Raw genomic sequence first — 12696 nt, 5'->3', positions numbered from 1 at the left:
GCGCGTTGGCTGGTGCTATTTGTAAAAAAAAAAACTTACCTTCTTCGTCTGTTAATTTGTTATAAAACGGCAAAAGTGCTTTAAATAATCTTTTTTCATCCACAAAAGGCAATAGTGCTACTCCCTGCCATGCGAACTTTTTTCCATTAAGATCAATTTTAAAGTCTTCGGGATAAAAGTCTATTATTGTGGAATCCTAAAAAAGAAAAGAAAATATGACTATCAGAAAAAGCTTTTAAGAGTAATTACGATATCAAGCATACTAGACAACTATACTAAGTATATATAGATGGTCTACAAATATAGGTAACTTTATTATGCCCCACATTTGTTTTGCCGCATTCCTTACGAGGTGCGCTTGTTGACTCTGTTGAAAGATGCACGAGAATCGGTCAAGTAGGTAGGTAGGTGCGGCAGCCAGAGCTTATGAAAACCCTAACTCACCTAGGCCGTGTTTATTTGGACCGTTGTGGTATCTCCATTTGGCGGATAAATTTAGAAATGTCTATCGGCTTCTTTTTGCGAGCGCAGACAGATTTGGGATGAGGCCATCTCCTAGAAAGCGTTGCCTGGTCCTAGACAAGGCTGGGCAGTCTCAGAAGAGGTGGGAAACTGTTTCCTTCTACAGAACTCGTTGTGTTGAAGTCCTAGTCTAGCGGCAAGGGAGCCCACCAGCCAGTGCCCCGTGATGGCTCTGATTACAGCTGAGCACTGGCTTCTGCTCAGCTTACAGAGTTCTAAAGTCCGTTTCATTTGACGTGTGATTTTGTAGTGGTTTGTGTTATTGGTCCACATTTGATTTGCAATGAAATCAAAGTGGCTCCGAATGGACAGTTTACAGCTGGCCATCGGTATACCGATGCTCTCCTTGTCTGGAAGGAGGGGAACGGTGGTACCTTCTCTTGCCAGTTCGTCGGCTATTCAGTTTCCCTCTATTCCCGATGGCCTGGGATCCAAATGAGATATACTGAGAACTGTGCTGCCATCTCGTGAACAGATTTGCGACAGGTCTGCACTGACATCGAGTTCGATGTGATGTTGTCTAGGGATTTTATTGCCGCTTGGCTATCCGAATATATGCAGATTTCTCTGATGTCTGTGACTGCGCTTGGCAGTATGAAATGGCTGGTATTGAATGGCTGTGATTTCGGCCTGGAATACACTACAATGATCTGGGAGCCTGAAGGCTTTTCTGATAGCGAGTTCTTCGCAGAAGACACCTCCGTCTACGCGGTTGTCCTGCTTAGAACCGGGGCCTGGAGGGCCAAAATTCCATTCATGATGGTGTGAAAGGGGTATGGAGGTTCCAGTCCAGCTTCCTATCTAGTATTATGCCTAGATATTTGGCTGAACTGCTGAAGGATAAAGGTACTCTATTCATTGATAGGGGGTGAAGAGGAGGAATTTTGTATTTCCTTGTGAATAATACCAGCTCTGTTTTGCTGGGCTTTACGCTTAGGCCACTTGACGTCGCCCAAGTAGACAGTATGCTCTGTGCATCGGTCATGCGCTCGCACCGAGTTTGAGGGAATTTTCCCGAGAAGGAGATGGTCACATCATCTGCATAAGCCACCGCGCGTATGCGTATGTTTTCATTATCACGCAGAATTCAGGGAAGAGTGATTGGAAACTTAGTAAGGGCGACTACTATATATATACAGCCTTCCTCAATGTGAATAACATGTACATTTAAAATTCACTTAGTGGATATACACTGCGCGTCATCAGGTTAGCACACCTATATCAGCCAAATATAATTGCTTCTGATTTTATTGTTGTTAACTTTAAGCAACTTTTTTCTTTTATATTTTTCTCTCCTTTGTATGCACTATCACTGACAAAGAGATGACGCGCAGTGCATCTTATATCTGGACACTCTCTGTAACAGACACTTTTTCTAAAACATTCGATCGGTATATAAAGTATTTAAGCATCCCCTTAAGTAGACACTCCCCTTGGGCGGGCAAAAATTGGCTGCCCGTGCCTGTATGCCCAAGAGAGTTTTCACTGTATACCGTATATGACGGCGATTACTCGTCTCCGGCCCAATCTGCCACAATGAAGCCTTTCAGTGCCTCCTCAGATGCACGATAGTTATGTTATAAATCCATTATGCCGGCCAGATACCGCATCCCATGCTTAACACCTGTTTCTCTATGCTCCTCATCCCAACGGAATGGTAGATATATAGCCTTGACGTTAATTCACTCAATTGCTGATTGATGTCTTTAGAATCCGGCACGATTGCATGTTGTGATTCTCTAATAAGGTGCGCGAAATAATTAACTAGGACAAAGATTTGGCACATTATATTGTCCACAAAATGCAATTCTTCGTTTTCTCTCTTCCTCCTATATTTCGGTTGTAATATGCTTGCGCTATAATCAAAGAATTTTGCAAAAGTACCGCAAGGTTTTCCCGTTATGTTTATTTGTAGAAGATCTTTTTAAGAATAATTAAAATTATTGTAGCCATTCTTAATTGATTTTTTTTGTCGAGTTTCGTCCGTTAAAGAGATGAAAAGCATGGAAGTGTATTGGCACTGCGTAATATGGGGATGTTAATACGCCAAAATGGGGAAAATGTTGGCAGGAATAAGGTCTCGGGGCAAAAATTGTTCAAGGACCCCGAAATTCATGGAAAACCCCCATTCCGGGTGATCCCCATTGGCTTACAACCGGGACAAAATACGCATTTTTATATCTTGCAGCCAATGAAAATATAAGCGCATCACAAATAAGGAGCAAATTGTCTCTGCAGATATCCATGAGACGTGTACAATAAATTTTTAAAAGATGGGAGGATATTTCATATAAAAAATTTTTCCTAACCCGAAGCTACTGCGAAAGCACAAAACTGCTTGATTGCAGTTTGACAAAAATATTTTGTTTAACGATGCGAACAAGTTTAATTTAGGTAACCCTGTAGGTTACCGATAATATCATCGCGAATGTGCGAAGCCCAAAATAGTTCACGTGCCCAGAAACTCCTAGGGCGGGTCTCTTATGATATGGGCTGCCTTCGGGTTTGATGGAAAGATACCAATGTGGTTAATAATGCATAAAATGAATGCTCAACATAGTGTAGATCTATTGAAGACTGTTTTAGTAGAATTTGAAGAAATTATTTCGGTAACGCCTAGATTTTACAGCAGGATAATGCACTCATACATACTGCAAAGTTCACTAAAGCTTTTTTTGAGATTAAAAAATTCCCCTTTTAGAGTGGCCAACACCAAATCCGATACAATGTCTTTGGGGCATCTTGCTTAAACGGGTTTAAGCCAACTGAAGACAATTTGGAACTCTAAAAGAGTTAAGAGAAGCCATTATTCGGGAATGGGCAAAATTTGACATTCAAATGCTCAACAATTTGGTGAATTCAACGCCAAGTTGAACAACGAAGGTATTGAACAACGACGGATGTTCCATTTGAAATATATTTATCTTTTAAAATTCTTTGTTTTGCTCTTTTTTAGTTTTAACATATAAACACTAAATTTGTCCAGTTATTTATTTCGTTTGACAATATTTTGTTTAATTTTTTAATTATATTTTCTCAGGTTTTATGTGCTTTTTTAACTTGAGTTCTATTGATAATATTATAAAGTTTAAGTAATAATTTGTTTTTTGAAAATATATTCAGTTTTTATACTATGAAACGTAGTGTCCTAGTTATTTATTTTGCGCACCTTATATCCTTAAGTCGTTGTACCAGTCGCGTTAATCTCGTCCGGTTTGCTCGGAAACATGCGCAGTGAACCATTATCGATGCACTCGAATTTGATTGCAATCTTTGTTTTGATTGCCATCAGTTTATCTTTGTTTTGGAACGCTATAATTAATTCGTGAGCATAGGTAAGTATGCTGCAAAGATGCACCAGGAGCGATCAAGTGGTTTATTGTTGTTTATTTATATGGTTGAAATTAATCAATTGTGCGTGTGCTTCCATTCTTTTTCAGAATCCAGGGAAGACTCATTACAAACCTAACTAGGTCCTATGTCAATTGATACTGTCTGTATGAACGCAAGGATCTCAGAAGGTACAAGAGCTAGTGTTACCAAACTTGGTATCCATGCTGCTTTGGTTCACCTTTGTGATGCATACATAAACGCATATAAACACGCATAGACACGATGATGTAAATGTGTGCTGTACATAAACATGTCTTCTATGTATGTATTAAATAAATGTTCTTTATTAATTTAATTAATTAAGTCAAGTTTTTTTTTTAAATAATTTCATTTTTTTTAATTTTCCTTTTCTGTGGAGAGTTCAGGCTATTTTACTGTCGTGATTGCTCGACTGTAGTGTTTTCTCTTGTTTTATATTAAAAATTTGTACCTACCGGTCGGGACATCAACTGAGCCCACGGCTGAGGAACATGTGAGCTACTTGCTGCTGGGAAAACACCCATCAATTGTTCCAACGGATTGAACTAAAATATTAAAATTCAAAAGATTAGAAATTGAAACCGTCGACCTTATCACTCCTTAAAAAAATTATTTTGAACTTTATCAAATAATTTTAAAAATATATTAATTAATTAATATTAATTTAAATAGGATAAATTTCATATCATGTCAATGTTTCAATTTTTCTATTTTGAACCCTGAATAAAAAAAAAACAACTTATATTTCAAAAAAGCATTAGTTAAGCTTACTGATATGTGATGCAGTGTAATTTTGACAATAAACATACCGGTTTTGTTCCTTTTTCAAATATTGTAGACAGTCCTTGAATGTTCACGAAATCAGATGCAAACGGCGCATAGTGATATGGAAAGTACCAATTCCAAGAAGCGCATCCTTGATAGTAATACTTCAAAACCCAACACAAGCCCCTTACGTATTGCAGTGCAACAGCATAACGAAAATTGAGGTTTTCGGGACTCACATCAAATTTCGACTCATAGTATCGGTTTTTAAATCCGTCTTCCCATAGGCGCACTTCATCATTATTCTCATCTTCAACACTATCTATATGCGAATTATTCACTTCACTCATCCTTAAAGCTGCTGCCTCAATTTTATAGTTTAAAATTTTTGATTGCGAACTATTCGGACCAATGGCCGTCGGACCGAACACTGACTGATCTAAAGCATTGCAATTTCGTTTTTCCCTTTTTTGTTTTTGTTTTTCTCTTGCTTTGAATTGAAGCTCGCGCCTCTGTCTGTCCTTAAAAATGTGATCTTCAGCATTTCCTAAATCTGTCATTATTAATTGGACCCTATCTAAGTTAACATCCCCAGAATTTGTCAAGTATCCTTGAGTTTTATAAACGCATTTTTTATAAAGCTCTACTAATCTATCCACGGCACCTTCTCGAATTTCTAAGCTTGGTAAGTGAGGTAAAAAGTCGTTTCCCACAAAGAAGCACATAAACACCCAGTCATCTAAGGCTCGTTCAAAATCATACTTGAAAGGCAGATTTGGCATTTCAAGAGTCTTTTTAAGATATTCTCTTAAAACGCTCAGGCGGACAAAAATAAATTTAACCTCACCCCCCACTGGTACATCTGGCTTAAAATTTGCAGGTGTTGTTACATTAAGTCCAACACATTTGTCCATTTCATGACCAAACTGATTACATATATCGCATGGTCGGGGCTTGTTTGGCAGGAATTCTTCCCGAATTATAGTAAAGTTGGGCTCATGGGTTGCTAAGCCGAGCATTATTAGATCTGCATCTGCGCCGCAAAGAACATGTTGTGTATTGGGATCATGATCTGGTTGCGACCGTTGCTTCCGGATGTAATCCATTATTTTATGCTCTCCTTCCCCGGGCACATTAGCGTCTGACAATATAACCTTCACACTTTTCCACGATGGATTATTATTTAAGCGTTCATGTATATAATAATGCAGGCATTTGCTGAGCTTATCCATAAACGGTGTTCCTGGAGTAATGCAGTTTGAGTCAAAATGTTCACCATTTTCCTTTTCAGGCGGAAGTTTACAACCTTAAAAAAAAGATCACGTAATATGCATGTGAAAAATAATCGATTGAAGAAACTAAAGTCCAGTGCCCAAACTTTGAAATATTCTGTACCTATGTCTATGAGTGAACATGTGCGCAGTATAGGGTTGAGCCAAAGAAGCAACAACAACTGCTGTGGGCAGATTTTATGCAGAGATTATGCTTATGGCTGTAGCTTCGTGTAAAATTGACGTATTATGATAAAACTTGGCACACGGGCACATATTCACTAACTGTAGCTATTTGCCAAATTCTAAGAATTACGGGAGTTATGGAGAATCCCTAATATCGGGAGGGTGGGGGAAAGGACAAAAATTAGTATTCACATAAGGCATATTGGATTAAAATTTGGTGTCTCACAGTCGCCTGCTATATGCATTTGTTCTATGTACGATAATAAGTTACTTCATTGTGATTTCATATTAACACGTAATTTGGCAGAAATATTTGCTGGGTGCTCTGGTTTACCACGTTTTTGTGTTGGAAAGAACAATTTAAACGCATATACTTTTTGACATAATAGTTCATTGAAAAGCACCCATTAAATTTATTGATGGAATATTTTAACAATTTAAGTAGAGGGTAAGGTCAAAATAAAAATTCTTGTACAATTTGAAAAATCTCTAGAGTTCAATATGAAACAACCCAATTTTAATAATAATTAAGACACGCGGAAGTCTTAGTTAAGAATAATTGGCTTTATTGTGGCCTAGAAAATGTAGGCTCGAGGCTTACTGTGTGAGTATGTATTACCGAACGAGTGATTTGCTCAGTTAAATGAACGTGTTTATAGTCTTATAATACGTAGTAGGCCAATAGAAGCTTATGTGAAAGCACATTCTGCAAGAAAAGTACCACGCCTTATCAAAAATAACATCAGAGATCGCATTACTTTTGTTAAAAGGCATTTAATGGAAGCAAATTGGAAACCGGTACTTTGCATTACATTACAAAAACAGAGACGAATTATTTCAAAAAGTGCAGGCCGAATAGTATGCCATTAATCCCCCTTAATTTGTGAACAGTTGGTGGAATCTATGTTATTTGCTTGGAATAAAAAAAATTTTGTTTTTCAGCTTAAACTATGTCGTCGGGTTCTCCGACTTGGAAAAACTTTGTGCATACAGAGGTGGTTAAAAATATTTACGCACCGGATATTTTTATACCCTGTACCCAAAGGGTACAAGGGTATATTAGTTTTGTGCGAGTGCACATGGAACACACAGAAGGAGGCTTGGTAGACCCCACAAAGTATATATATTCTTGATCAGCATGACGAGACGAGTCGATCGAGCCCTGTCTGTCTGTCTGTCCGTATGTATGAACACCTGGATCTCAGAGACTATAAGAGACACCAAATTTTGCACAAAGATGCCTCATGTGTGTACGCTGTGCAAGTTTGTTTTATTTTTTGATTCCGTATGTATGCCTTATGTGTGTATTCTATACGAGTTTGTTTTATTTTTTTGATTTTCCCCCCCCCACTTTTCCCGATTTTCCATTTCATTTCCCTCCCCCCTCTCCCATGCAAATCGTAACTCCCGTAATTCTTGGAATTTTGAACTAAAATTTTGCAAATACCCCCAGTTGGTTATTATGTGTCCGTGTGCCAAGTTTCACTATGATAGACCGATTTAACGAGAAGTTATAGCCATAAATATATTTGCTGCTGCAGCGCTGCTTAAGCGCTGCCCGCGGCTGTTGTTGATGCTGGTGCTTTGGTTGACTGCACACATGTTTACACAGACACGAATAGATGCGCATAGGCATACATACACTCACACAGACGCAATTGCTACGCTTTTTTACTTGTTTTAATTTTTAAAATTTTTAAAATTCTATAATTCCAAACATATAAATAATGCATACTCACAAAAAATTTAAAAGACTTAAATGAGACTGTTCTTCAATGACCTCCTCAGGTATTCATAAAACAGCAAAAGACTATCGTCAAGAAGCGAAATCACAATGATACCATACATGAAATAAGGAAAATTTGGCTCAAATTGACTGTTAAATTTGCTAGAAACTTGGTTGAATCCATTCCATCCAGGTTGCAGGCAGTTACTAATGCCAAGGGCGGTATTACTAAGTATTAGTTATAGTAATGAAGTTAACATAACAAAATGAATAAAAAATATAACATATCAATATAAATAATAGAAGTGAAGTTTTGTGTAATTACTTTTAACGCAAATAAAAAGTGTGTTAATACTTATAGGCAACCCTTTGATTGTTCTTCTATTTGATTCTGCATAGATCAAACTATGTGACATTTTTTTTCGGAACTAACATACAACCACATTAACAAAACGGTTCGATAATGGAATATGGGAGGGAGTGAAATTCTAAAAAATATACATTTTCTGCGTATTCAAATAAGGCATATTGGAAAAAAATTTGCTTTCCCTAGGTCTTATAGCCTCCGAGATATAGGTTATTCTACGAACGGCGTTACGGAAAACTCCATTATCGGGGGAGTAGGGGCAAAAAAAACATCAAACAAACTTGCACAGCGTACACACATAAGGCATCTTTATGCAAAATTGTGTGTTTGCTCTTATAGTTTCTGAGATCCAGACAGACAGATAGATAGGGTAAGATCGATTTGTCGTGTCATGCTGGTCGAGGTCTGTTCAGGGTCTGCCACGCCTCCTTCTGCCTGCAAAATTTTCACCTCCCGCAAACCTAGTATACTCTTGTACCCTGTACCTCCCACCAGAAAGGAAAAAACTAAAAAAATTAAATAAATTCTAAATTTATAATAATTAAATTATTTAATTAAATTAAATACAAATTATTCAATACATGTATACAAAAGTGGAGACATGTTCATGTACAGTACAGTTCATGTACAACAACAACAGCTGCGGGCTGAGGTGCAGGCAGAGCATGGGCAGAGATTTTATGTATGGCTATAACTTTCTTCAGAATTTACCAATCATGATTGGCATACGGATACATAAGCACTAGATGTAACTACCAAATTCCAAGAATTACGGAAGTTATAAAAAAACCCGAATTGCAGCGGAGTGGGGAGGGGGGGTGTATCAGAATAAAAAAATATACTTGACCTGCCTAGGTTGCAGGGGAACTTGGATACCAAGTTTGTCAGTCAATGAAGATCCAAATTCATTTAATAGTTTTATGTTTATATACATACATACATATTTTGAACCTTGTTGTAAGTTTTTTCCTTAAAAACCAATTTTTGAGTAAATGTGCGCCATTCAGAAAAGCAGAACAGATATACACTACTATTGCAAATTATAACAAAATTAATTAATTTAGCCCAGTAACAACACATTTATTTAATTTAGAATATTTGTTCAAGGACTATTATTATTATTATTATATATCTTGCAAACCTGAGCATAGCTGTGAAATAATTAAATAATAACAATAATATGTGCACAAACAATCGATTTTACCTCTCTCGGTATTCGAACTCACGTCAAGGGTGTATAATTGCACATTTACATAGCAATTGCGTCTGTGTGAGAGTATGAGTGTATGCCTATGCGCATCTATTCGTGTCAGTGTAAACATGTGTGCAGTCAACCAAAGCACCAGCATCAAAAACAACCGCGTGCAGCGCTTGAACAGCGCTGCAGCAGCAAATATATTTATGGCTATAACTTCTTGTTAAATCGGTCTATCATGATGAAACTTGGCTTACGGACACATAATAACCAACTGGGGGTATTTCCAAAATTTTCGAAATTCCAAGAATTACGGGAGTTAGAGAAAATCGCATTTGCGGGGGAGAGGGAGGAGCGATGGAAATTCCAAAATACACATTTTCTGCGTATTCACATAAGGCATCTGGGACTAAAATTTGGTGGTCCTAGGTCTTATAGTCCCCGAGATATATGCGATTATACGAATGGAAAATCGGGAAAACCCCCATAGGGGGGAAGTGGGGGGAAAATCAAAAAAATAAAACAAACTCGTATAGAATACAAACATAAGGCATCTTTGTGCAAAATTTGGTGTCTCTATCTCTTATAGTCTCTGAGATCCAGGTGTTCATACGGACAGACAGACAGGGCTAGATCGACTCGTCTCGTCATGCTGATCAAGAATATATATACTTTGTGGGGTCTGCCGCGCCTACTTCTGCCTGTTACATTTTTCAGCTTCCGCAAACCTAATATACTTCTGTACATTTCATGTACAGAGTATAATAAGAAACTATTTTGCACTCATTTAAAACGTCCATTACCAAAAGGTACGCGTCCGGCCAAGAGAGGCTTTCTTCCAAATTTGATGTGCTTATGCATATCAGCGTCCGTTAACACGAGGATCGCGTCCAGCCTAGAGAGGCTTTAGTTCGAACTTCTCGAAAAATAGTGTCCGCGTCCGGTCAATAGTGTTCGCTCAAGAGAGGCGAACTTGCTCTAAAAAGTACACCAAAACAAATGTTCTAGAAAAAGTGTCCGTCTAAGAGGGGTGTCCGGTTAAAAGAGTTTTCACTCTAGTTCATTGTCAGAAATGTACATCGTGGTTTCGCCTATGTGAAATACGGAGTTGAGGTAAAGCAGCAGAAACAACAATAGTTACAGAGCATGGCCAGAACTACATTTATAGCTATAATTTCTTTTAGAACTAACCTATCATGATGACGACGACACATAACCATTAAACGCATGTAATTGCCAAACTTTAGTTAAAAATTCAGAGAATTAAGGGAGTTATCGAAAATTACTAATAGGGGTGGAGTGAGGGATCTGCCTAGGGGAACCTGGATACCAAGTTTGGTTATTCTTGCTCTTGTACTTCCTGTGATTCTTTCGTTCGTATAGACTCACATCGCTTTGTCGACTCGTCTTGTCATCCTGATCAGGAATATATGTACATACATACATATATACAAGCTTTTCCTTTTTGGACCTATAAATGAATATGAATATAAAATTTGGCTCTTGTTCATATTCTTAAAGTCTCGTCCTTCTGGATGATACAAACATTCGCAAAAACTAATATGTATATATACCCTTTCCCACTTTGGGAACTGGGCAAAAAAAAAGTGGGAAACAACACACATCTATTATTAGAAGCCGGACAAAAGGTTATGTTATATGATATATGTATGTATGTATTTATTGTATGTACTTAGTACTCTTTTAATGTAAGTACTTATGTTCAAAATATATATACCTCGTAATAGAAGTTCTTCTCGAATCCGCGCTATTTCCAATCTTTTTTCAATAGCTTCTTTTGCGGCACGAAATCGCCTTGAACGTTGTTGATTCATTTTAGCTCTAGGAGCAACTCCATCGATGGCCATATACAATAATTTTCTAGGGCGAACGATTCCAAACAAACGGTCAATACAGTCGAAAATAGCTATCATCATTTCATCTTCGTTTTTTGGTGCAGGCTTGTCTTCAGGATGTGTACAAGGATGAATAATTCCGTTCATATCAAGATATAGGTTATCAAATTCAACGCCGTTAGGATTTGGAAGTGTAGCATCCTCATACAAATTTTTCCCTGTCTCTGGGTCAATCTGCTGCAGAATAGTAAAAAAAACACATACATATGTATGTACATATTGTACATATACACGTGGAATATTTATACCGAAGTCTTACATACTAAGAAGTTACCTTGTTTTCATTACATTCAATAATAACGCTTGGGTATTTTCTGCTCAACCACCTAAAGAATGCGGGTACACCCATTTTTTTAAAGAAATGTTAGTTCATTCGCACCACAATATATTAGAGTTGAGCAATAAGCACCATACTAGTGTGGATGTAAAAAACATGAATGTATTGAGTATCGACGACGTTTTCCACAAGATTCATCGATGTTTTCTTGCTTGCGATACATTCCCAAACATCGAACATTTTTCATATTTTGTTGGGCGGTCATATTTCATTGGGTGTTTACCAGAGAAGGTATATTTGTATTTTAATTTTTTGTTTTGTTTTCATATGTGTATATTGCATTTTAGATTGAAAAGCAATTGGTCTTCATTTTGATTCGTATATAATGTCACACTTGATATGATTAAAATGCGTAACTGAAAAGCGTTAGATTGATTTGTTTTTCAAACTATATATACATAAGTTTTGTGAAACCAATCGACTGTGTAAAAACAATTATTGATTAACAACGTTAAGCATAATGTTATGACAGCCCCTCTTGATATATGTATAAACATTTTTGTTTAAAACATCTCTGTTGAATTTCGCCTTTTTTTGGGAAGTGAAATTTTTAAAATTTCGATGCATCGATGTTTTTTTTCGAAGCTTCGGCGATGCATAGATGGACATCAACATCGATGTTTTCCCTTCGACTTACATCATTGAACTCTAGTAATGAAATGTCACTAATCCCAACCGTGACAAAATGTTACAAGTCACTGATGCGACGAAATGATATTTTTTGACTTGGTGCGATTTTGTCACATGTTCCTTTTTTAATGAATTGCATTTTTTTTTAGAATCGGTACACGTTTTAACATACATATGTATGCAGCGGTACAAAAACACATGGACGAAAATATATATAAACTTTTTAAATGATTAGTGCAATTAGTGCTTTTTAATGAATTGAATTTTTTTTAGAAGCGGTACACGTTTTAACATATGTATGCAGCGGTAAAAAATCACATGGACGAAAATATATGTATATCAACTTTTTAAATGATTAAAGATAGTCATTGCGAAGTATGCAAAGAAGCATTGCACTAATCAAAAACAA

At 37.0% G+C, this 12696-nt stretch overlaps 1 protein-coding gene across 2 annotated transcripts in view; it reads right to left on the bottom strand.

The window, feature by feature from the left end:
• LOC115628073 (5'-3' exoribonuclease 2 homolog) overlaps positions 1-11749 on the bottom strand; it is a 64055-nt gene extending 52306 nt beyond the window's left edge. The window contains exons 1-5 of one of the 2 annotated variants that reach the window (XM_030524046.1): positions 11595-11749; positions 11143-11497; positions 4704-5965; positions 4350-4439; positions 40-196 (exon numbers count right to left, since the gene is read on the bottom strand). In XM_030524046.1, coding sequence (XP_030379906.1) covers positions 40-196; positions 4350-4439; positions 4704-5965; positions 11143-11497; positions 11595-11669 — 1939 coding nt within the window. In that variant the 5' untranslated portion in view covers positions 11670-11749. The remainder of the gene's footprint in view (positions 1-39; positions 197-4349; positions 4440-4703; positions 5966-11142; positions 11498-11594) is intronic. The other variant, XM_030524047.1, reaches the window with a different exon arrangement.
• Between the last annotated feature and the right edge of the window lie 947 nt (positions 11750-12696).

Source organism: Scaptodrosophila lebanonensis, unplaced genomic scaffold, assembly GCF_003285725.1.
Source record: "Scaptodrosophila lebanonensis strain 11010-0011.00,11010-0021.00 unplaced genomic scaffold, SlebRS2 tig00000101-arrow-pilon, whole genome shotgun sequence".
NCBI classification, from domain to species: Eukaryota; Metazoa; Arthropoda; class Insecta; order Diptera; family Drosophilidae; genus Scaptodrosophila; species Scaptodrosophila lebanonensis.
This window is presented reverse-complemented; position numbering and strand designations above follow the sequence as displayed.